The sequence below is a fragment of the Xiphias gladius genome, chromosome 18 (genome assembly GCF_016859285.1).
Source record: "Xiphias gladius isolate SHS-SW01 ecotype Sanya breed wild chromosome 18, ASM1685928v1, whole genome shotgun sequence".
Taxonomy (NCBI): domain Eukaryota; kingdom Metazoa; phylum Chordata; class Actinopteri; order Istiophoriformes; family Xiphiidae; genus Xiphias; species Xiphias gladius.
Genome location: NC_053417.1, coordinates 16,827,801 through 16,850,304, shown reverse-complemented (window position 1 = coordinate 16,850,304; position 22,504 = coordinate 16,827,801). Strand labels below are relative to the sequence as shown.

General features: G+C 41.1%; 1 protein-coding gene across 10 annotated transcripts in view; it reads right to left on the bottom strand.

Annotated features, from left to right (window-relative positions):
• cacna2d3a (calcium channel, voltage-dependent, alpha 2/delta subunit 3a) overlaps window positions 1-22,504 on the bottom strand; it is a 130,185-nt gene that overhangs the window by 34,851 nt on the left and 72,830 nt on the right. For all 10 annotated transcript variants that reach the window (XM_040152756.1, XM_040152760.1, XM_040152758.1 and 7 more), the window contains 11 exons: window positions 19,002-19,091; window positions 18,261-18,374; window positions 13,667-13,745; window positions 9,485-9,618; window positions 4,164-4,235; window positions 3,703-3,783; window positions 2,975-3,049; window positions 1,324-1,407; window positions 1,154-1,225; window positions 422-483; window positions 217-284 (listed from right to left, as the gene is read on the bottom strand). In XM_040152756.1, the coding sequence (XP_040008690.1) occupies window positions 217-284; window positions 422-483; window positions 1,154-1,225; window positions 1,324-1,407; window positions 2,975-3,049; window positions 3,703-3,783; window positions 4,164-4,235; window positions 9,485-9,618; window positions 13,667-13,745; window positions 18,261-18,374; window positions 19,002-19,091 (931 nt within the window). The remainder of the gene's footprint in view (window positions 1-216; window positions 285-421; window positions 484-1,153; window positions 1,226-1,323; window positions 1,408-2,974; window positions 3,050-3,702; window positions 3,784-4,163; window positions 4,236-9,484; window positions 9,619-13,666; window positions 13,746-18,260; window positions 18,375-19,001; window positions 19,092-22,504) is intronic.

Below are 22,504 nucleotides of genomic sequence, written 5' to 3'. Positions count from 1 at the left end.
TTATTATATGTACAATGTGGTATTACAACTTTTACTGCAGTAAATGAACTGAATACTTCTTCCACTACTGCAGCTTGGTAAGAAGTGCTAGTTGAGTAAGAGACAAAAATACAACAATGGAGAGAGACGGGGAGAGAATTATGGGCAGACAGAGCAAAACAGAAAACAAAGAGTAATAGTGAGTAACGTGGAAAAGGAGAGTGGTGGATTTCCTACCTTCCTCCACTGTGACATTCCCTCTGAAGAAAAACTTGCCATGGCCTCTAGAAAGAGCCACCCCTAGACTAAAAATAACAACAACAAAAAAGGTTTGTATAAATAGATAAATTACCAGTTCTTTGTTGTGCAGAGAAAACTTTGAATAGTGACGCCTCAGTCAATCTTTGTTCATTGCTCACAGAAATGTCTCCAGTTCTCTTACCTGAATGGCGTCCCCTTGATGTCTGTGTAGTAGTAATCATTATGCAACACCAACACACGTTTCTGAAATAAAAGACATTAAATTCTATTATACGCTACTGTAAACAGCAGGCAGTGTGACGGCAGTTATCTGATGTGATTCCCTGCACTCTGGCTCCATCTAGTGGTGAATGGGGTACATGCTTTTTGGTTAGCAGTCTCACATGACCTGTTCCTCTGCAGATGGATGTGTGGTTTTGCAGTGTGAGCATTTGGATAAGGATTATGGATATGCATGTGCGTGTAGATTTGAGTGAGTGTATATATCTGTCTGCAGATATGTATTTACATATTGAATGCTTAATAATCAGGCTGATGTATAATGCTCTTGATTAAGCTTTGAAAATGCAAAGTGCACAAACGCAGACACACACCTGAATGCCTCTCTCTCTCTCTCAGACAGGCAAATAGTAAAAGAGAATCATTGGGCTGCTGTCTCTCCCGTATTCAGCAACATGTGCTTGGTAGAGATAAGGGGCTCACATACAGACACACACACAACCATGCGTGCAGAGCAAACCAAATCAGAAACAAAATCCCCTTGTCAGTTCTGTACATTACTGTGCCAAGTGTAACAACCCCTTGGCAGAGCGGATTCTCCATGCTGAGTATTTTCTCTGGTTCACCCTTTGGGACCATCCAAAAAGTGCTTGTTGGTGTGTGTTTGTGCATTTCTGAATTTCCGACTACTCACCCCTTTGTCGACACTCTTCTTCACCTCCATGGAGAAGGTGCCTGTCTTCCTGTTGACCATGGCATTTCTCAGCTAGCAACACAAAGCACATACCAAAGTTCAAACATCAGATTTTCATGGAGAGGGGTGCTGTGATGATGCTTCATGAAGATTTACTACAAGTGTCTCACCGTGTCATCCTTATCCTCCCACTCCACCTCAGACAGATCCACACTGCTGTAGTTTGGCTTCCTTCGCTTCTTGCCATCCCCATACTGGACACACAGGCCCATGTAAACACACATGCATGCACGGACATAGGGAGATACTGAAGAAAATGAACGAGTATACCATACTAGAGGGCTGCAACCCATTATTAATATTGTCATTAACTATGAATCTATCTGTTCTATCCATTATTCTTTCTTCACCATATATTACATTAGTCAATAAAATGTGAGAAAATCGTTCAATAGATAGTGAAAATGCCAGCCAAAGGTGACATTCTGTTATTGTGTATTCTAGTCAACATTAAATCCAAAACCCAGTAATAGTCAATTTTACAATGATATAAACCAGCTAAATGCAGAGGGGGCAAAATAAATGCTGCAAAAAAGCAGCAAATAAAGGCTGGAAGCCGTCAGAAACAGCTAGCCTGGCTACTCTAATTAACATATTTGCTTGATCTACGCAGAAGCAGAAATGTAGTTACATGCTGTAACTATTGCTTGGCAGGTGCAGTGACTTCCTGGAGTCGTATCAACACCACGCCCTGACCAGGCAACCAGGCAAAACTAAGCTGATCATCTCCTGTCTCTAGTTTCATACTTAACAGACAGACATCAGACTGGTGTCACTCTTCTCATCACTAGGCAAACAAGCAAATGAGTACATTTCCCAAAATGTCAAATTATTCTTTCCATCAGTAGCTTAGATTTTTAAAGAGATGACCAAATTTATGAATGCGTGACGTTCATTTATCTATCATTTATCCTCTCCTCTCCTCTGCGGTCCGACTAGCTGGCTGGCTCACAGACCCCGTTTGATATGGACATTAAATAAAGGTGCCACAAGGGCAGAGTACTGGGCTTATTAAATTGTACTGTATGTGTTTGTCTGTATGTGTCAGCTGTATGTGTGTACTTTTAAGTCCCCTTCTCCATTCATCTGTCAGTGAGGACAGCCTCCCATCTCTCATTAGTTGTTAAACACTGTTCATTAACGTCTTTAATTAGACTGCCATTAAACCATCTGTCGGTCTGTCTGACTGTCTGTTCTCTCTTCTCCTCCTCGTCTGTTCTCTTCTCATCCTTTCGTATCTCTCCATTTTCCTCCAGTGTTGCACCCTGCTTTGTCACTCTGCACCTATTCTCACATTAAGCAGGTTCCTTGCTTTCCTCAATCTCCCTCCCTCCCTCCCACTCTGCACTCTCTCCCCTCATCCTCTTGTGAGAGGAGTGAGTGAGTACAATGGAGTTAATCACAGCCATTCAGAAGCCATATCTCTGTCTATTCACAGCACAGCGGAGGCCTGGAACACAGTCCCCTCATCTGCATACCACCACGCAGCCAACACACATGCAGCGCATGGCACATAGACAGAGTGCACCCAGACAACTACACACAAATTTTCTATGTCAATTGACATCACAATGTGACAACCAAATCAGTAATTGACTTGACATGAACTCAAGAGTTGGTATTCCTCAGTTGTCTGTACAAAATAAATTAATACATTTGAACTTCAATCTCTATGCTGTAAAAGGGATTTCTATGATAATAAGGTTCATACTAAGTTAACTTGTCACAGAGCATTCGAATGGTGCAGGAGGTAATACTCACAAGTGGCCGTAGATCTGGGTGTGTAAGGATGTAGCCGTTGTTGGTGATTGCAAAGGCGTAGCCATGAATGCCCAGCTAGGAGGATACACACAAATACACACACAGACACATGAAGTGGATGCGTGACAAATCTGTACCTCATTGTAAATCCCAGCTAATCAAGCTCTTTGTAATTTTTACAGGTCGAATCTTTGTCTTTGTGGTGAAACCGCACAATACAAGAGGATGGCATCATTCGTCTGTCTGGATAGATAACACACCTTCAAAGCTCAAAACCTTACACCCAACCAAGGTTCACATCTATAAGTAAAAGATCTCAGAAGTGGTGGGGAAACTATAAGAAAGCATTAGTATGCATGATGTGTACAATTTTCTTGTCATAACTGGACATGAGGAGTGAGCTGTGAATAATACGTGTCAACCCTTCAACAAAACCTCTGATTTCTCTGCTACAGGGTATGGCATTCAATTACTGCACTGTGGAGCTGGACTGGCGTATGCACAGACATCAGCAAAAAAAAAAAAAGCAAAATCCCTTCAGTTGCTTTAGTTTTTTAATGACTAAGCATCCAGGTGACTAGAGCATGCACAGAGCCCTATAATATGGTTCAAAATACATCCAAGTTTGGTTCTGAATATAAAAGATGTGACGGTGTGGAGGGGTATCTCATATGGCCACTCAGATTTAATCACTCACAGGAATAACTGAGTGACATTGGGTGTGGTACCTTATATTTGGGGATGGTCTTGAGCAGCTCAGAGACGGGCACATCTGTCCCAACCACCCCTAGAAGGATGCCACGGTTTCTCTGGAAGCACACACATTACAAATATTAGGTTGTGTTTGAAAGGTTTCTTACATAACACAGTCTCTTACAGATCCACTGTTTATGATACAAAAACTCTCAGTCTACAATATATACTAAATTAGTGATGCTCTACTGTATCCTAATTCACAGAGTTTACAGACTCCAATCCAACTGAAATCAGTGTCTGTCAACAAACATACCAACATAATTAACCATTATTTCACAATTTGTATCTATTCTCTCAAAAACCTAATTCCTCTTCAGTTATGCAAGAACCAATTGCATAGCTTTTCAATTAAACAACACCTTTGTCGGAGAAAAGATGTTGGGGAAACACAGTGAATGTGCTATTGATTCCACAGCACTCTATTTGAACTTACAGTCTCATTCTTAGTGCTGAACACTGGCATTGCCACTGTGGTCATCAGAACTGGACCTTGACCGTCCTCCAACTGAGTGAGTCATGAGATTGAGAGGGTAAGAGAGAGAAAGAGAGGCAGGGGGAGGGAAAAGAGGGTAGCCAAAAGAAATGTAACCGCACAACACACTGCACGACATTATGCATATTATATGAAACATCCTGCTTAGTAACCCTCAGTGAGTGATCATTTCAAGCTACATAACACCCGTTGCTTTAGTAGTGAACCTGATAGGAATTCTGCAGCAGATCTAGTCACATAATCTTCTTGAGGGACCTACAAAACTTCCATCACATGTTTTATTCATGTTTATTATTTGCCTTAAAATGTATTCAATCACAGCCTGCCTTTGATCTCCGGCAGAATAAGCTTATCCAAAGGCAGTGCTTCTGGTTTGGATCTGGATATATTCCCTCCCAAAAGAGTGGTGGAATAATTATGATATTTATCTTTCCAGCAGCTGTCTGTATCTGACGATGATATCCATTAGAGATGAAAGCTTGACAGTTATGAGGAGACTGGAGGAAGGTTTCTTACTGGGCAGAAAGTGGTCTAACCTTGTCCGCTCAAAAATTTCAAAATTGTCTAATTATCAGTCACTTGTGCGGTTTGTGTTCAAGTCACCACAAGTAAATAGGTCCATTAAGTGCATTTTGAATCCCTGAACAAAATCCACAATGGTTTAAGTTAGACGGGGTGGAAAAAAGCATAAATCATGTCACATATGATTTTTTTCTGCTGCAGCAATCAATAGAGTATTATTTTATCAAGTTCTGTTAGACTGACTTAAATATCAGATTCCAGCATAGTCCTTTTTTCTAAAAGAACCAATTCTCCTAACTGAACATTACACGCCTCCCGTACTTTCTCCTTCCTCCAGCGCACACCCCCCTTCCCCACCAGCAATAATAAGTAATGACAGGAAACTGCTAGCATCCATTCTGTCTCCCTCAGACACTGGAAAAAGGGGAGTTGGTGACCAGAGCTCAGACAGCTGGTAATAGCAATCCAAAACGCAGTATTGGACTTCAAAGAGAGAATAAAGCACACCTAAGTACAGCTGCTGTAACAATGGACAGCCTTGCTGCTGGAGAATGGGATCGATCAAAGGACAGGGGAAACCAGCAGAGCCTCATCTAAAAATACAGAATCTATTTCTAAGCTTAGGTCTACTGGATCATATATCACTGGTCTGTAAACATATGGACTGACAGTTATTGTGTATCCTCCCTGAACTTGTTGAGCAGTCCCATCAAATGCGTACTATTTGTACTTTAAGATGTTTTATTTTCGGTATATGTGCCTTTGGTGAAAATCAAGTTTGCCCAGCTGCTCTGGGAAACTACATACTGTAATTAAGTAGATAACAAGAGCTCTATGGTTAAAGGCAGCCAGAAACTGCATCTGTTGGATCAAAAGCCAACATCACACTACAGATGATTCTAACTTGCCCCACCTAGAGGATGAAAGCCCTTTAAACCTGTGCTTCATTATCCTAACCCAGGAGAGGAAAGATATACTTCCTTAAACCCTAAATAAATGTCCTCCAACATGACCATGCCCCAGGCTTCTAAGGGAGGGCTCTTGATCTAGAATTTGACTTATCATACATAACCTGCGACCTCTAAGGCAAGGTCAGCACGCAGCACACATGGGCCAAGTCTGCATCATCATTGCCTCTGTGGCTTTATCTGTATCAGTCAGAATAAATGAGGTGTATAAGTCCTTCCCCCCTGCTGTGGGTCAGAGAATGAAAAAGAACCCCAAGTGGGCTCTAATACACTTGCTCCCCACTGACACAAATACCCACACGCTTACAGCCCTTAGAGGGTTCAGATGAAACACACCCCTGCCCTGTGTTTGGTGTCTCACAGGACACCTCTTAATCTAGGTTGCTGTGAAAGATTGTGTGCTGGTTGACGAGGTGACTCCTGTTTCCTTGGAGACCGAGCTTAATGATGTTGGTGTGTGTAAGAGCTGGAGCCAAAGCCCCCTGTTGGCTCCTGTGGGAAAACTAAAACATACCCCATGGGAAGCAGAGCTGGCATGGACCCAGCACAGGTGTTTTGGGATTATCTATGAAAGCTCTCAATTACCTCAATCAATATTAAAACTACTGCTTTGAAATAGTGAAGTTTATATTCATCTGTCAAGACATTTTGAACAGCAAAAAGTAATCAGCTGTTCCCAGCTTTCCCATTTGTCTGTCTTTATGCTTAACTAAGTATCAGTCTTGTTCTTTGAACTTCAGTGCAAACACCCTCCTCTCAACCCCAAATCCTTCTTTACATCCTTTATTCTCTTCCACTTCTCTTCCACACTTACACTTGCCCCCCCCCAACACACACACACACACGCACACACGCACACACACACACACAAACACATTCCTCTCCCCCTCTCACCTCCCTCCCATCATCCCTGAGCTCCAGTGTCAGTTCAGCCGACAGAGTGGGAAACAAAGCCAAATGAGCCAGGGAATGATGGATGAAGCTGGTGAGATGAAGGATAGGAAGAAGAGGAGGGAGCGGGAGGGGAATGGGAGTGGAGAGACAAGTACAAGTGGAGAGAAAGAGCTGGAGAGAGAGACGCAAAGTGAAGCAGAGGAAGAAAGGGGAGACATGCTACGAGAGAAAGTTTATTAGGTTGCACTGAGAGGAATGGGGAGGAGAAAAAAAAGACAGCATGAAGGGTACATCTGGAAAGATGATACCCATCAGCCCTGGAACACACACCCCAGATGCTCATGATTTTCCTAACACTGAGCCAATCCTAGGAGTTTTGTTAACTTCTCATCAGACACTATCTCGCCATGCAGAGGGTGTGTTTGTGTATCCTTCTGTCACTGTCTGTTTCAGACGACTGTTGTGTATGTGTGCTCATAGCACCAAGGCTAGAGCTGTGCTGGGGTGATTACATGCACAGAAGCAGTGCAGATTCCTTGCTAATCCCAATTATCATGTCTGACAATGTGATATCTGTTTCTGTTTCTGTTTTCTGCTGAGCCACTTCTATGTCAATCAGCTCGGGTCTATCACACTAACAGTACTATGTCAGACATATGGACTGCCAGCTGTCTAATGTGCCGCTCTGTGCTCAGCTCATGCTAATTTGGGGGGGGGGGCAGAGCACTCCTCTGTTCTACCATCATCCCTGTTATGATTATAGAGCTGCTTATCTCAACCCACATATGATACATAAAACACTGAAAAATAAAACACTGAAAACGATAAAAAGGCATCAGAACAGATCATCCCTCCAGTCACTATAGGCTATTGGATTTTCAACCAGAAGATGACAAAACAGCTTATTCTGGAGAATTCTACCAAAACAAATAACACTGGCAATCTTGTTTTCATGACAAAACACACAGACAAAAGAGCGAAACGTAGCCTCATGTTTTCACATACACGGTCACACTGCTAGGCCCAGAGATACTGGCAAAGCACGGCCAACACAGAATCATCAATGATGAATGAGTGCGAACGTGTGCACAGACATGTGTGTGTCTTTGATCAGACGTGCAGACGAGAGCGATCAACTGAACCGACGACAACCACGATGCATGTTTCAAATCAGGAGATTGAAAAGCAACATACAACACTGACACACAAGAAAATGCCATGGGTCAGTATGCTAGTTAGTTCATCCAAATTATGCCTTCATGTCGCAGAGATACGAGACCAAAACGCACATGCACATGTAATGCACATGAACACACACCAGGCCTCAACACAGCACAATACAGCGATGACCTCAAATCAGAATTTTTACCTTTTGCGCTTGGGGGAGCTGAAGAGAACAGATTAAGGAGGAGAGGAGGAGAGCAGAAAGAAGAGGAGGAGGAGAGAAAGGGTCAATACATTTGTGGATAAGTGTCAGAAAGCCTTCCAGTGTAGTTTCCACTGAATGGAGTTCCAGTGGGTGTGTTAAATCCACTGACTGACTTTGACTGCAACTTTAAAAACAGTGTCAAGAGAGGAGAGCTTTATGGCTGGGAGGCTCACAGCAGCAGAAACAACACTTAAGCTGTTACTGTTGAGTCAGTGTTGAGTGCATGTACTTGGACTGTGATAAATGGATGGGGATAATGAGACACAAATAAGTAGAGAAAGACAGAAAAAGGTAAAACGTGAGGGACTGGAAGAGGATTCCAGAGAGAAAGAGTTCATTTTCATGTGCTGTAGTGTTGATAGTCCTTGGGTATTTCTGCCATGGGGCACTTGCATTTGTCTCCTTACATTTTGAAGCTCTTTGCCTCTTAATGTATTTATAAACAGCTGAGGACAAATGGCTGCTGTTCACACTCTATGGCCAAACACAATAACTTGAACAAAAGAAGATTACTGACTACCACACTATATTGTGTATAGTTTACTTACTGCAGAGATTTCTACAGGTCAGTCATCCTATATATCCTATAAGGTATCTTAGCAATGATAATGAATGCTCCAGAGAACTATAAAGAATGTATAGCGGATTTATCTATGCATTTGATCATCTGATAAAAAATACTATTATGGAAATAAATAAGAGCATATGCCTTTGTTCATAACCATTTCACTCAATTGCCAGTTTATTAGACACACCTAGCTAAAACTAATGCAGTCTAATAGAGCAGTCCTGCAATAAATCCTCCCTTCATGGAGGTTAATATGTTAAGTTTTATTTATATTTATTTATATCGATGGGGGTAGGCTAAATAATAGAAACACCTGTCCTTAAAACACAGTACAATTCAACAGCACCAAAAACCTCAGCCTCCAATATTATTTTAAAACTGAATCAACAGCTCTCTGAAACAGTTTCAGCAAGTAGTTGCATTAGTTCTAGCTAGGTGTACAGAAGAAACTGGAAACTGAGTGTTTAATGTCTGTGTTTGTGTGGCGTACGGTACGAGGTTGAAAGACCAGAGACTAACTTACCAATGTTCTACTCATGCAACACAACTCCCAAACACACACAGGAGGCTCACTGACTTAATAGTTCCATCTGCTGCACACACATACTTTCACACATTCACAGTCTGAGACATACAAAGGCAAAACACATTTTCAACTTTCTGCTTTCATTTTGGACTATACAATTCTTCCTGAAAATGCAATTTTTTTGAACACACGATGAAGCAAAGTGCATAGTGAATTAAGATTTTCTCATTTAAATCTCTCAATCCATCACAGAATACTCTCGACCGTTAAGGAACACAACCCATAAGGTCTGGATAGAGAGGACTGTGGGAATTGGAGTCCAGCAGCATGTGAGAGATGACACTGCCAACTCACAGTGCTATCGATGTAGGCCTCAGTCCACACCGTGTCATGCTCCCGGTCGATCACCTTGGGACGACTCAGCACGTGAAGATACTCCATCACATTCTCTTGCACATCTGCCAGTGTGGAAATCTGAGTGAAGTAGCCTGTTAGGCAGAGAGAGGAAGAGGAAGAAAGAAAAGATGATGAATCGTTTAACCTAGATGCTTGCCAACAATGGAATGTGAACAGGTTCAGTCTCCTTGATATATGGCCAACACGAGCTTGGCTATACAGTATAATCTTTTCAAAGCTATCGCTCCCGTTTTACTCACCTGGGTACCAAAGCACAGAAATTACATCTGGAATACAGTATGGTGTGCAGCAGATATTAGCTTGATGAAGCAGACGGAAACCTGGATACATGTATCAGTAATAGCTGAAGAATTCCTTGCAGTGATGTACAAGTGAGCACAAACCAGCATGGGTTCATGAATTGGTAAGTTGTATGTAAATGTAACAAAAAAAACAATATCAGTTAAACCAAATGTGATGCCATTTGCTACGATGATCATGCTGCCATTATGATGCTAATGTGAATGTGCAGGAGAGAATATACTGTTATCTCAGCTGGGGGAAAGAAAGGGGGAGAGGAAGAGAGGGAATCAGGACACCAGTAAGACAGAGAGAGAGAGAGGACGAGAAGTGACAGAAGAGAGAGACCACCACATTTCCACCCATCCGTAAAAACAGCAAACTGCCTCCATCACCGTGAGGCAGTCAAGGAGAAAATCATAGCTGGAGGAAATAGATTTTGGGGTCATCATTCCCAGCAATGACCTTTACTCCACACAGTGAAAAGAGCCAGAGTCTAGACACAATACACAGATCGATGATGGATGCAATGTATTGCCCCAAATAACTAAGGAGAGGATCTGTCACTGATAACCTAATTTTAAATCAGCGACCACAGAAAAATCACTTCAAATAAAAGGGGTCAAAGTCTCATATTATTATTCTCACTAACACTGGAGGCATTAATCCTACATGATTACCGCAGTCACTATAGCAACAAGAAATGCACTTGACTCTGAACTTGATGTGGAAGTGAACCCTTCAGCATGTCTCATTTTGCGTTCTTCCATACTTTCGCTTGGTATTTTGAGTGCATAAGTGCGTTCACACTGACAATCAAGGCAACATGCAGTGCACTATGAGTACCCAGATGGTGTACTAATAATGGTCAAAAAATTGAGTGTGAAACGCTGGACACTTCTCACCCTCAATGGTCACCATCTCGGCTACGTAGCGGAAGGGGAGGGACAACCAACCTATTTTTAAACTTGTGGAAATGATGATAACAACTGACAATTAAAACTTCAGATGACAGTTTTTTTTTTAGTTAATTTCGACGTAAGGGTAATGCTGCACAACAACAGTCTGGTCTATGGGCTACATAGATCATAACAAAAAGAACATGTAAATAAACATACCGGTATATTTTGAGCCAGCAGGAGGAGGGCACATAGTTGGGGCCGATGGTGGCTTACTTTCCACGTCACGTGAAACAAGGGGCATGCAGTAAAAGCATGTTCATTTTTAAGTCAGGTGAGCAAACAAGCTAGCATTTATTCTGGCGGGTGATGTGACAGTCGTGGTCAATTGTTGTGATCACACGGCCATGTTCACTGTTGAAATTCACACACTACGCAAGTAGGTTCATAGCGTACACAGTTTACTATATGGAAGTGTACTAACAGAAGCATGAGACGGAGTTCTTAACAGATTCCTCCTTTTTATCCTCAAAGACATTCAGGTCCAGCTATTATTCCACCAGACAGCGCAATGACAACACACCCATACTGACTCACATCAAACACAAAGCAAGACGCGTCAGTCTAACTGCATCGTTCATCACAGTGGTGAGTGCAGAATGACTACTCCCACTGGAAGGCTGAGGGTGTCCTTCGGGCTGAGCCACCGGGGCCAGTGAGATGAGCTGGGGAGAGAAAAAATGAATGCTCCCTGCTTTCAGTGACATGGTACACCTGTCGTACATACAGGGCAGGAAAGCCTCAGCATGGTCTGAACCAGGATGAGGTCATATTTTTTTTTAAAGGACCTTGGTTTGGGTGAAATGTAAGCAAAAATACACAACAAGGTGTCCGGATACATGAAAATAATGGATGAGGTGGAGGCAAAGAATGTCATGATGTGAGGCAGAGCTAAACTGCATTACAAAAGTATATGGACACCCTTACATACACCCATACGTGATTGGTGAATATCAAATTCCAGAAACACAGGCATTAAATAAATAACACTTTTTTTGTGATGCACACATAATCAGATAGATTCTTGTTGGCATGTTTTGTCAATACAGGTAATGCTTCCAACATTACACATATTGTTAAACCTGGTTTTGAACAGAACAGCTTGGATTTGAAAGTTTAATTCCGGCAAATTCTATGGCACGTCCTCAACAATGAAATAATAGCCCTGAGGTATGTTTCGTATATTGATCCCAACTTTCAAGTCTTCACAAACGCAGGACAGGACACGACATCATACATGACCAAGAGATTTGTGTCTCTTCTGTGGCTGTAAATACAGCACATGATAACTGTGCTATATTCAGAGCCTAAAAAGACACATGTATAACAGTACATTAACTTAATACAATAAACACCATGGTTATCAATCTGTATTGCCACTTCATAAAAACAGACAGATAGACAAACGGACAGACAGACGGACAGACAGACGGACAGACACACGCGCCCACACACACACGCACACACTGGGAGAGCCCCACATAGTAAACATGCCACAGAGAGGGAAACTATTGTCGAAAAATATCATGTAGCACTAAATGTAGCACGTTCCCTTAATTGGAACTAAGGGGCTAAGTACACAAAAATATTGAATATGGACTGGGGTGTTCTTTTGACCATTGACTGTATATTTGATATGTGTATGTTTGATGGGCATATTAAATCAATTAATGGAATGTACTGTAGCAACGCTGCAGGGAACAAGTGGAGCAATAGCAGAAAGTTAGTTGAGCTCATTGGGTTTTGGCTAAGGCCTGTATCCTTTTCTTGCTGATTGGCAACCGAAGGCATTTCTCATATGTATGGCCTGTTAGAAGGTGGTACAGCCGTAAGACTTAGTGGTAAACCTAAAATTATTTTACCAGTACTACCTGTGCCGTGACACTTAGCATTTCCAGAATCTTAACAATATTCTTCTCTCCACTCTAAGGCCATAAGGAGAGATTTTGATATCGCAGCCTTCAGTTACAGGGCAGACAAGGTAACACTTTTTCACCCGAAAACCTACTTACAGTAAAACAGTGAACAAATGAAACCAAATTTTCTGCTGTAGTGTGGAATAGAGATGTTGTGTCTAGGGAGCAGAGAGAAGACTGTTCTGCACAGCTCCTGCAGGCTGGAGAGAATGTCACTGTCACAAGCTGAATCATCTGCTGACATATAAACACACACGCACTTATGTAGCACGACACATACACACACACACACACACACACACACACACACACACACACACACACACACACACACACACACACACACACACACACACAGGTCTCATCATCACCACTAACACCCTCAAACTGACTGGATGGGTTCTCTGATATCACTTCCAAGCAAAACTGTGGATGCCCTTGTCCTCTTATCTACACATATACACACACACACAGACTTCAAAATACACGCACACCCTTTGTGTGACCTATGGCTCGCCTGTCTTATCTACGGCAGCCTGAGGAAATGGAGCCAGACTGTCTTTGTCACCCACCTCCCAGCTAAATATAGAACCTGAAGGAAAGTGCTCTACACACTGAGACCACCATGACCACACACAAAGCGCCTAAAAAGGGGTGTATCGCCAAGATAGCTTGGACTTTAGGCTTAGTGGAAGATGTAATGTGACATATCTGGTCTATGCAACTGGAACCAGCTGCCTGCTGTCACATACACATGCTAATACCGATGAGCACTCACAAACACGTCAATGCCACTACATGCACACACACCGACACATACGTCAAACACCCCAAAAAAAATCCTGAGCTGCATAATGTAGTAATTTTCGACTGGTTGATGGCAGCATGCAGCAACTTCCCCCTGCAAAAACAGATTATAAGGAGGAGAAATTACAGCGGTCTATGCATGTGTTGTAAGATCCCACCTTTGTTGGCACATGCCATCCATTTCAGATTATCTGCGAAGGCTGACTCTCGACCAATCAGGTATGGGAATATGCGAACCTGCGGAGGGAAAGCAGATAGCTTCCGTCAGTCATATTAATCGCATTTTGATAGGGCCCACCATACTACCATATAGAAGATAACAGTGTCAAAGCCAGGCAGAAAGCTCATTCTTTATCTGCCTTTGATTAGCAGGCCCTTTCTCCTTGTTTAATGGAATCGATTATCAACTTATAAAAGTAGTAAATGTGTCTTTTAGATTTTATTTAAAGTTTAAATAATTCAAATCATTTTTATCAGCTCAAGAAACTAAACAATTAGGATTAACAGATAAAGGGTTTATACATGAGATAAATGTATCAAGAATCTGCAATTAGAATGAATATAAATGATAAACCATGATGTAAATATATTTGAGTTGAGGAAGCCAAACTCAAACTTCATGTAGTCAAACCTGAGAATCTTCTAAACTCTCTGCTGCCAAACCCATTTTCTCACAGCCATGGTCGGTTGGCTCTAGCAGCAGGTGTAGTTGGCAGGTGTGTGTATGTATGTGTGTGTGGAGGTGTGTGTGTGTGTGTGTGTGTGTGTGTGTGTGTGTGTGTGTGTGTGTGTGTGTGTGTGTGTGTGTGTGTGTGTGTGTGAATTTGTGTGAAGAGCAGGTTGCCAGATTGGACTAGATGCAAGCCTCTGGGGGCACAGCTGCCATAGTTCCCATGCCTACATTTTTCACTGCCTCCCTTCACCCTGACAGCATGTGTCTGTTTGTGTTTGTTTGTGTGTGTGCATATGTATTTATGTGCATGCACACGCACTTGTGGGTATGTGTATGTCTTTATCTGATTTTGGATGACTGCACTCAACAGAAGGTCTGAAAATTGCAAAAATGTAATTTATGTATATATGGCATTTCCTTTTTGGAAAAAAACTTCTATTCAAACTATATTTATTTCATTATTATTGCCATGAGTCATAGATAAACAATTTTTAAATTCAATAGTGATTGTAACAGCTTTAGCAAACAAAGATATAAAGACAACTAATTCTAAGCTCCTATTTTGTAGTATGGATATTGTTGGTCTATTGTCAACTGTAATGAGTTTCACTGTGAATAATACAGTTGTCAGACTGTCATTTTTAAGCAGCCCCAATCATCTAGACTGTAATCATCCTCTATTCATACAAACCTCAGCACTTTGAATGCCATTGCCAGAGTGATAGGGAAACAGAACACAGCCAACATGATCATAACTGCTCCATGTAGAGCTATGGTTAAGAGATGTCACAGTGGAATTTTCTGGTTTTGGTTATGTGTTTTCTTTCACTGGTAGCCAAGATGGAGGTCAAACTACAACAAGCTGGTTATTAAATACTGTATGGAAGAGGTTTACAACTGAGTGCAGTGGATAGAAAAACTGGCTGGGGCTCTAGCTATCGCATGCAATCTTCCACCTACTTGACTGCACAAATTTTACATGGGCAGGAATAAAAATACACATGCATGCAAGCATTCAAGTATACACAACTGTATGTGTCCATGCATGCACAGCTGCACAAACACTCATGTACAACAATAATACATGTACTTAGGCAAGTTTCAGGCTGATGCATATGCTCTCCCCTCACTTTGAACACAAGTTTCCACGTGTGCAGAAATATATTTTTTCCACTCCTACATTATGTGTTTAGCACTTAATTCATTAATTTATTCAGTTCTCCTGTGTAAATTATCAACGCAAGCGTTTAAATACTGTTAGTACTTCTGCAAGGCTACATGTGTTTTAATGTCCAGAACACACTGTTGAAATTCACACTGTTACAAAGTAGCAGCAGGCTTATTGTCTTGATGATCTGATTTCAAATCTAGATCAGCTTGAGGTTTTAACCTGAAACCAAAACGCATCCATGATGCTACATAGTGATAATTCTTAGAATTTATTTGGTTTGTATATTGGCACTATTCACTTAGGCTGGAAAACTGTTACACCTGGGTTATGGATAGGTCAATGTGTTCTGGATAAACAGCTTTACTTATTGTAATAACTGCATCTACATTTTGTAATACAACAAATCCTAAAGCTAAGCTTTGTATTATACGGAGTGTTTTATGAAATATTTTTCAGTGTGTGTTGTTTTTTTCCTGATCTTAGTTGTTTTGATTTGTAGAAAATAATGCTCATTCCTAACGTGGAGAGAATAAGTAATATCGCACAGAATTAAGGGCAGAAGTAATGTTTGGTTTATCTCTGATTTGCTAATACACTTAATGGCCACAGCTCAGCATGGGCAATACAAAAGCTCAAAATTCACACAAAATTCTCTTTCGGAGTGACAACTTTTTATCAACACGTTAACAAGCTTTTTAATTGCAATTGTTACTACCGCAGTGTTGCACAAGGCATAAAAACTTTTAGACATTAGCAAATCAAAAGGCCCTGATAACCTTGTGTCAAACTTTTTAAAGTTACCAGCTAATTTTTTTTCCTTTACTAATTCATCTTTTCATCTATCTTTAGCCTCTGATGAAATTCCTTATCTTGAAATCTGTTTTTGTTCCACCATTACAAAAAGCTGGTGACCCAACACCTCTAAATGATTACAACTCTAATCAGTCTTTAGCCAAAGGTAGATGGAGAGTAAAACACATAATATTTAAATAGCATTTTGGTAACACACAGAAACAAAAACAAATATGACTGGTTCCCTCTCGCTCATTATTCTGTAGATGTGGATGGACCTCCTAGACGAACTTAGATGTTTATAGCATTAGTGTTTTTTCTATATTGCTTTGTTTTGTATTGTGTTGTATTGTATTGGACTTAGCAGCTCCATATTGCTCTGCATAGTAAAATGACAACCCAAAATAAAATGTCTGACCAACTGAGACAAGAAATAAAGCTTTGAATTTACACAAAAAACAAAAACAATGTATGAAATGACAACAGAACACAAATCCTATAATAACTGAGCAGCCACATGGCTTTTTGCGTAAAATCCTCAATTAAATACTAAAATTAAAGATGACAGTGATAAGTAGCGGACAAACGCTGGGAACAGCATCATGAGGCATCATTCAAGCACAGCTAGCTGAGATTATGGCTCACACGTGTTTAGATGCAGAAAAAAATCATTAAAGAATGTACTTGAAGTTTTTCAGTGTTTTACACTTTTCATGTTTTTCACGGCAATGCTTTCTTTATGATCTTGTGATTTTTTTCTCTATAGCTTTTTGGAATAAATGCCATCTGCATAGAGATTTTCAGAAACCTATTTGCATTCAGGTTTTCATGTGCATGCCTATATACTCATTGGACGCTATACAGTGGTGAAGCTGTAAGGCTGGTTGGAAGAAAGCCGTTAAAAACCAGCAGCAGAGGGAGAGAGTGACAGAGACTGAAGACTTCTATTATCAGCGGGGCTCCTTCTAAATGGAAGTATCCAGCAGCCTTGTCCCCTCCTCGCTCACAGCTGTACAGCCTCGAGGCAGGAGTGTCAGTGGGTGTGTGTGTGTGTGTGTGTGTGTGTGTGGGGGGGGGGCATATTAATGCGTGCAGACATATGCTCAAACAGATTCTATATGAAAATTTGCAAATAATATGTCCTAATGATCACATCACATTTTCTGTGAGTTTTCTTGTCTAGGCTATTACAAGACTGAACTGAGGCAATGAAAGTTTGTACTGTATGCACGTATATCGGTATTTGTATTAGGTGTATGCATGTATCATTGCCTTGAGTATGTCTATCATCAACCTTTTAAGGCTGAAGACCCTGTGGACTTTCTTTTACAGAAGAAAATGACCTAAAAATGAGCCCTTTTCTTCCCCTCCATCTCCTCTCTCCATTGCTCCTCCCATTTCATTTCATGGCCTGTCAGAAGAACACCACAATTACCTTGCAGGACAGCAGAGAGACAGCTCACACCTCAGAGACAGGGCCATACTTAACTCTGTTTAAAAGCCCTCTGAAAGGACCCCATACTGGGCCTGCTCAATACCTTCCCCTTGACAAAAACTTTATCTAACAACTCAGCCAAATACTAATACTTAGTAAAACATGCTCTGATATATGACAACCAAAAAGCAGTGAATCCGTATGGGAAATACTGATGTCCTTTTTTTTATGGTGATCCTGCTTGCGAGAAGTGCAGTATTTCTCTCAAAACTGTATTTTGTGATGCAGTGATAATAATTGTATGTAATTTGTAATCAATGCCCTAACCCTATAAAACCTCATCCTTCTCACTCTTTGGTTGATGGATGTATTTGAAAGAGACTTTAAAAAATTCCTTGGTATCCCTTTCAAACTGTGGCAAATGGAACTACTTCCGAATTCCACATTTTCTGACAGCTCTTTCTCAACAGCGAGTTTAAAAAGTCATTCATTGTCAAAGGGGTGCATTAGTCCACTGCTCTACAGTGCTCACACTTCATTGGAATACACGGTCTGAGGTCCATGAAGTTGTGCGCAAGGCATAATAGTAAATTGAGCTCAGCTGACCTCGCTATTCAACTGTCCTGGAGCCACAATTGCAAAAAAAATGTGATATTTGTGTTTGTGTGTTTAATACACTACCTTCCTCTCTGGCCAGTTATACTTGGCAAAGATGGCATCATATGTGTCCACTGCCCCATCTGTCACCAACATAATGGCTTGGCTACACTCACTACCCCTCCCAGTCTCGTTGAACTGGAGACAGAGACAGAGAGGGGGGGGGGTTACCTCAGGTGAACAAAAACAAACAAAGATTCTCTTCCATCCAAACAGAAATTTAACTAGTTTAAAATCTACTTTTTTCAATCACTTACCAAACGTTTCATCTAGTTTCTTCCCATTTGAGGTTGTAATGTGTCTTTACGCAACTTACCTTCACATCATGGAAGCTAACTGTGTTGTCGCTGCAAGCTAATGGACAATAACAGTATGCCTTCTCCTTTACACACGCATGCACACAAACTACAAGGACATCTGCACCGTGAGAGTGCATTATCACCCTCAGATTACAGAAAGGAGTCATTATGCAGAATGGAGACATTTGTCATTGCAGTGATTGTAGATACACGTTGTTGAAATATGAGCATTTAGAAAGGGATGGTAAACGCACCTGTCTGTGTTTATGTGCATGCGTGTTTGATTAATTACTTGTTCAAAATGAGGAGATAAAGAACCAGTAACCTGAGTCATCAAGTGTCTTGTTTACTTGGTTTTTGCATGATTCTGTTGATCTCTTGTGTGTGTATGTGTGTGTGTGTGTGTGTGTGTATGGGAATATGTCTGCCTGTGTGTGGGGTGATCTTGCATTAGTGTGCTACTTACGTCACTGAGAAGATTGAAGGCCTCAGTCAGAGCTATGTCTAACATACCAATGCCTTGAGCAAACAACTTGTCGAGGTGCTCCCGGAAATGCTGAGAAAATTAAGTTTGGGTAGAAGCCATTATGATGGTGAAAAGAGAAGAGAAGATCAGTGAAAAAAAGGGGGAGACAGAATTAGAGGTCATTATTGATTTTTATGGAGAAAAAAAAAGAGACTCGATAGCCCCAGTAAATGGATAAAAATGTAAAGATATTGATTTAATTTTTCTATTAACACAGAGAAACATAATATTTGACTGAACTCGATTCACCATCATTTAACGTGTGAACCAAGATTGCACCAGTGGTCTCATGGGCTCTTTAACATGGCCCTGAGCCCGTTTTTGCAGCAAACTGCCACATGATCTATGAGTGAAATGTCACAACCTGACCAAAAGAACTAAAACGACCAGTTTTCCCTCCATCTCCTTTCAGCTGACAACCATTCACTCTGGTGCTTATGCATACGTGTGTGCGTGTGGTTTTGTTCATAGGTGTGATTGTGCCATAAAGGGTACATTATCTCTGTGGCAATTAATGATGAGCATAATGTTGTCAGCAACCTAACAGGTCTCATGAGCATGTCTCATTATGTACAACAGCCTGGAGGGAACACACACATACACATACACGCACACCCACGCGCACACACACACACGCACACACACAGCCTATTATCTAGTTCAATCTATTTATAGCTATTTAGATCCAGTTGATGGCATTTGGAAAATTTCCGGTTGCCTCTGGCTCTATCCAGCTACCTGCAAAAAAACATTTTAACCTATGGAGGTAAGCAACCCTCTCAGACACACTTCTATACTACTGGTGGCAACAGAGACATTATATACAAGATGACTCATGACTCTGTCTCTCACTTTTTAAGATCTAGAAACACCCTAGACATAGGCCCCACCTACATCATAATCCTCTCATCAGGCTCTTATATTTCTCTTCCATTCCTTTTGCTCCCTCTACATTCATCTCCTCCAGTCTTTTGCTACTTACTGAGGGGAGGAAGAAAGTCTCTCAACACACAGTAGGAGGCCCAAGCAGCATAAGGCCATATCAGGGCTTGCTCACTTGGGTGCAAAACATGCACACAGAACACACACAGGCATAAGCACCAGCACCAGCAGCACACAAATAAATATGTGCACAAAAACAACCTCCAGCATGCCTGACAACACTCCCATATGCCACAAAAGAACCTTTCCTTTGATGTGGATAAAAGGGTTAATCGGTTCCAACAAAAGGCTGTACCCTAGAGCAAAGGTAAACCACAGCAAACATTACCTATTGTGTGTATTTGTGTTTCCGTGTGTGTGTGAGTGTGTCTGTGTGAGTGTATGTGAGTTAAGATCGAAGTTATTTGTCTCAGCACAGCGGGCTATGTTCAATCCCGGATGCAGCAGTGCACTAAAGTGGCAGATTCAGAAAGTGTGTGTCCCTGTGTGTGCATGCAATGCTGAATGTGCCAAACCTTTTGTGCTGTTCCACAAGGCTCTCAAATGCACAGTACATTGGAGATCAAACCATTCAACGCTGCAGACACCTTTTATACTCAAAAATGATCTCAGCATTCAGCTTAATGAAGCCTGGCTACAGGTACAGAATAATGAATGAACAAAAATATCTTAAATTGCAGCTTGCTGAAGCCTAGGGTTTTGATTTTTATGGCAAGTTATTTATCTCAACATGGAGGCAGGTGCAATTCTGATAAAAGCATGGAAAAGAGAGGAAGAAAAACAGTTGGGTTTGCTGAGCATAACAGTGAATACTGTGTGGTGATGTGAGAAGGATAACCCTGTTTCAACAGTAGATCAACAAGAAGTGCGTGATCAAATATGATGTCAGACCTATAGTTCAGCATCATATTAGCAAATATATGGATAGAAACAACCACCCATGGTACTGCTTGTATTGGTGTACAATTTTATCTAGAAGTCAGATTTAAGCCCCATTGCTGCATCCATCCAAAAACGTTCTGCCAGAATGGATTTGGAAATTTGCAGGTGGAAAGATGTATAGGTTAAGACCTAGAAAAGTAGGTGAATTTAGGAACTGCCACACACTGAAGTGCTGTTACAACAGTGGTTATCCCTAGATAAATGGCTAAAAAACATAGTTTTAAGACAACAACTGTTATATAGAGATAATGTTACAAATCACGAGTGTTTCCCTTTAAGGCTCTAAATATTGGCTGGAACTACTGCATCTGTGAGTAATAATCAGACAGGATGGATTGCGCTTCCTCAGATTCCTGTTGACAAGTCTAATTAGACAAATAACCTCTAATGTTAATATAGCCTGATGAATGTGTGTCCCATTGAAGCTTGACAACAGGTATTTATGAACCAGTTTTTGGAAAGACAGATCAGTTAGTGCAAGTCTCCAGTGTGACAGTCGCTTCCTGCCCCCAGCTGAAGTAAAAGACATTAGCCTTATCTACTAGTGCAGACTGCCTTCCCCTCCTAGCTGGCTGACTCACGCTGCATTATACTACCATCTGGAATTAAACACATAATGCTAATCCATATGCATAAGTGTACACTCGTTTAGAAATAAACAGAAACTAACTTAAACGGGCGCACATCCACAGATGTGAACATACACATAGTACTTACACAGTACTTGCACGTAGTACACGGAAAGTAGTCCATGCATTTGCTAGTAAACAGCTGCGTCCTGAAGATTTGACCTGGACTAATAGAGGTTAGCAATTGAATTTTTAATGGAATTTTGAAGAATTTGGAAGAGATTGAATTTTTAGTGTGCACCTGGAGATGGAGTCTATATTGCAGAAACCATGGAGGAGCAGAGACTCGTAGATGAAGGCGGGAATCATGCTGTGTTAGCTGTATGAACAATCTAATTAGAATACATACACATAAATACAGTCACTAATAAGTCCATTCCCCAAACCATATTATGAGGAAATATTTATGCCACTCACTTCTTTAGGAAAATCCTAACCATAATTTTAAAGAATACTCCACCAATTTAGCATTGCAGTCCAATAACGTTCTCAGACTCACAATAGACAATTTAAAGAAAAAGTATCAAAACCAATGCAGCAGAACCAGATATGTCATCTCTTTTATTCCATGCCTTTTTCTTCTTTGTCAAAACCTGGCACCGACATTACCCACATACAGTTTGGTTGTGAATGTGTGTGTGTTATGCTAGTAGCGGCTAATGTACCCTCGAGGCTTTAGTCTCAAGCAGAGATGACGAACAGGCTACAAAGTTCTGGCAAGCTCACTTATTTCTAACTTCACACCCACACATTTTTTAATTTTCAAACCTGTAATCCTCAGCCCCAACCAACCATTAGTACCCTCCCAGACCTGTAAACAGACATTGATGTGTAAAATCAGTATAGGTCCCCTATAAGACACCGGGTCACTCAGCTCAGTCCCTACCCTCTCTCCAGCCTTCTTGAAAATGTTATCGGAGAATCATCACT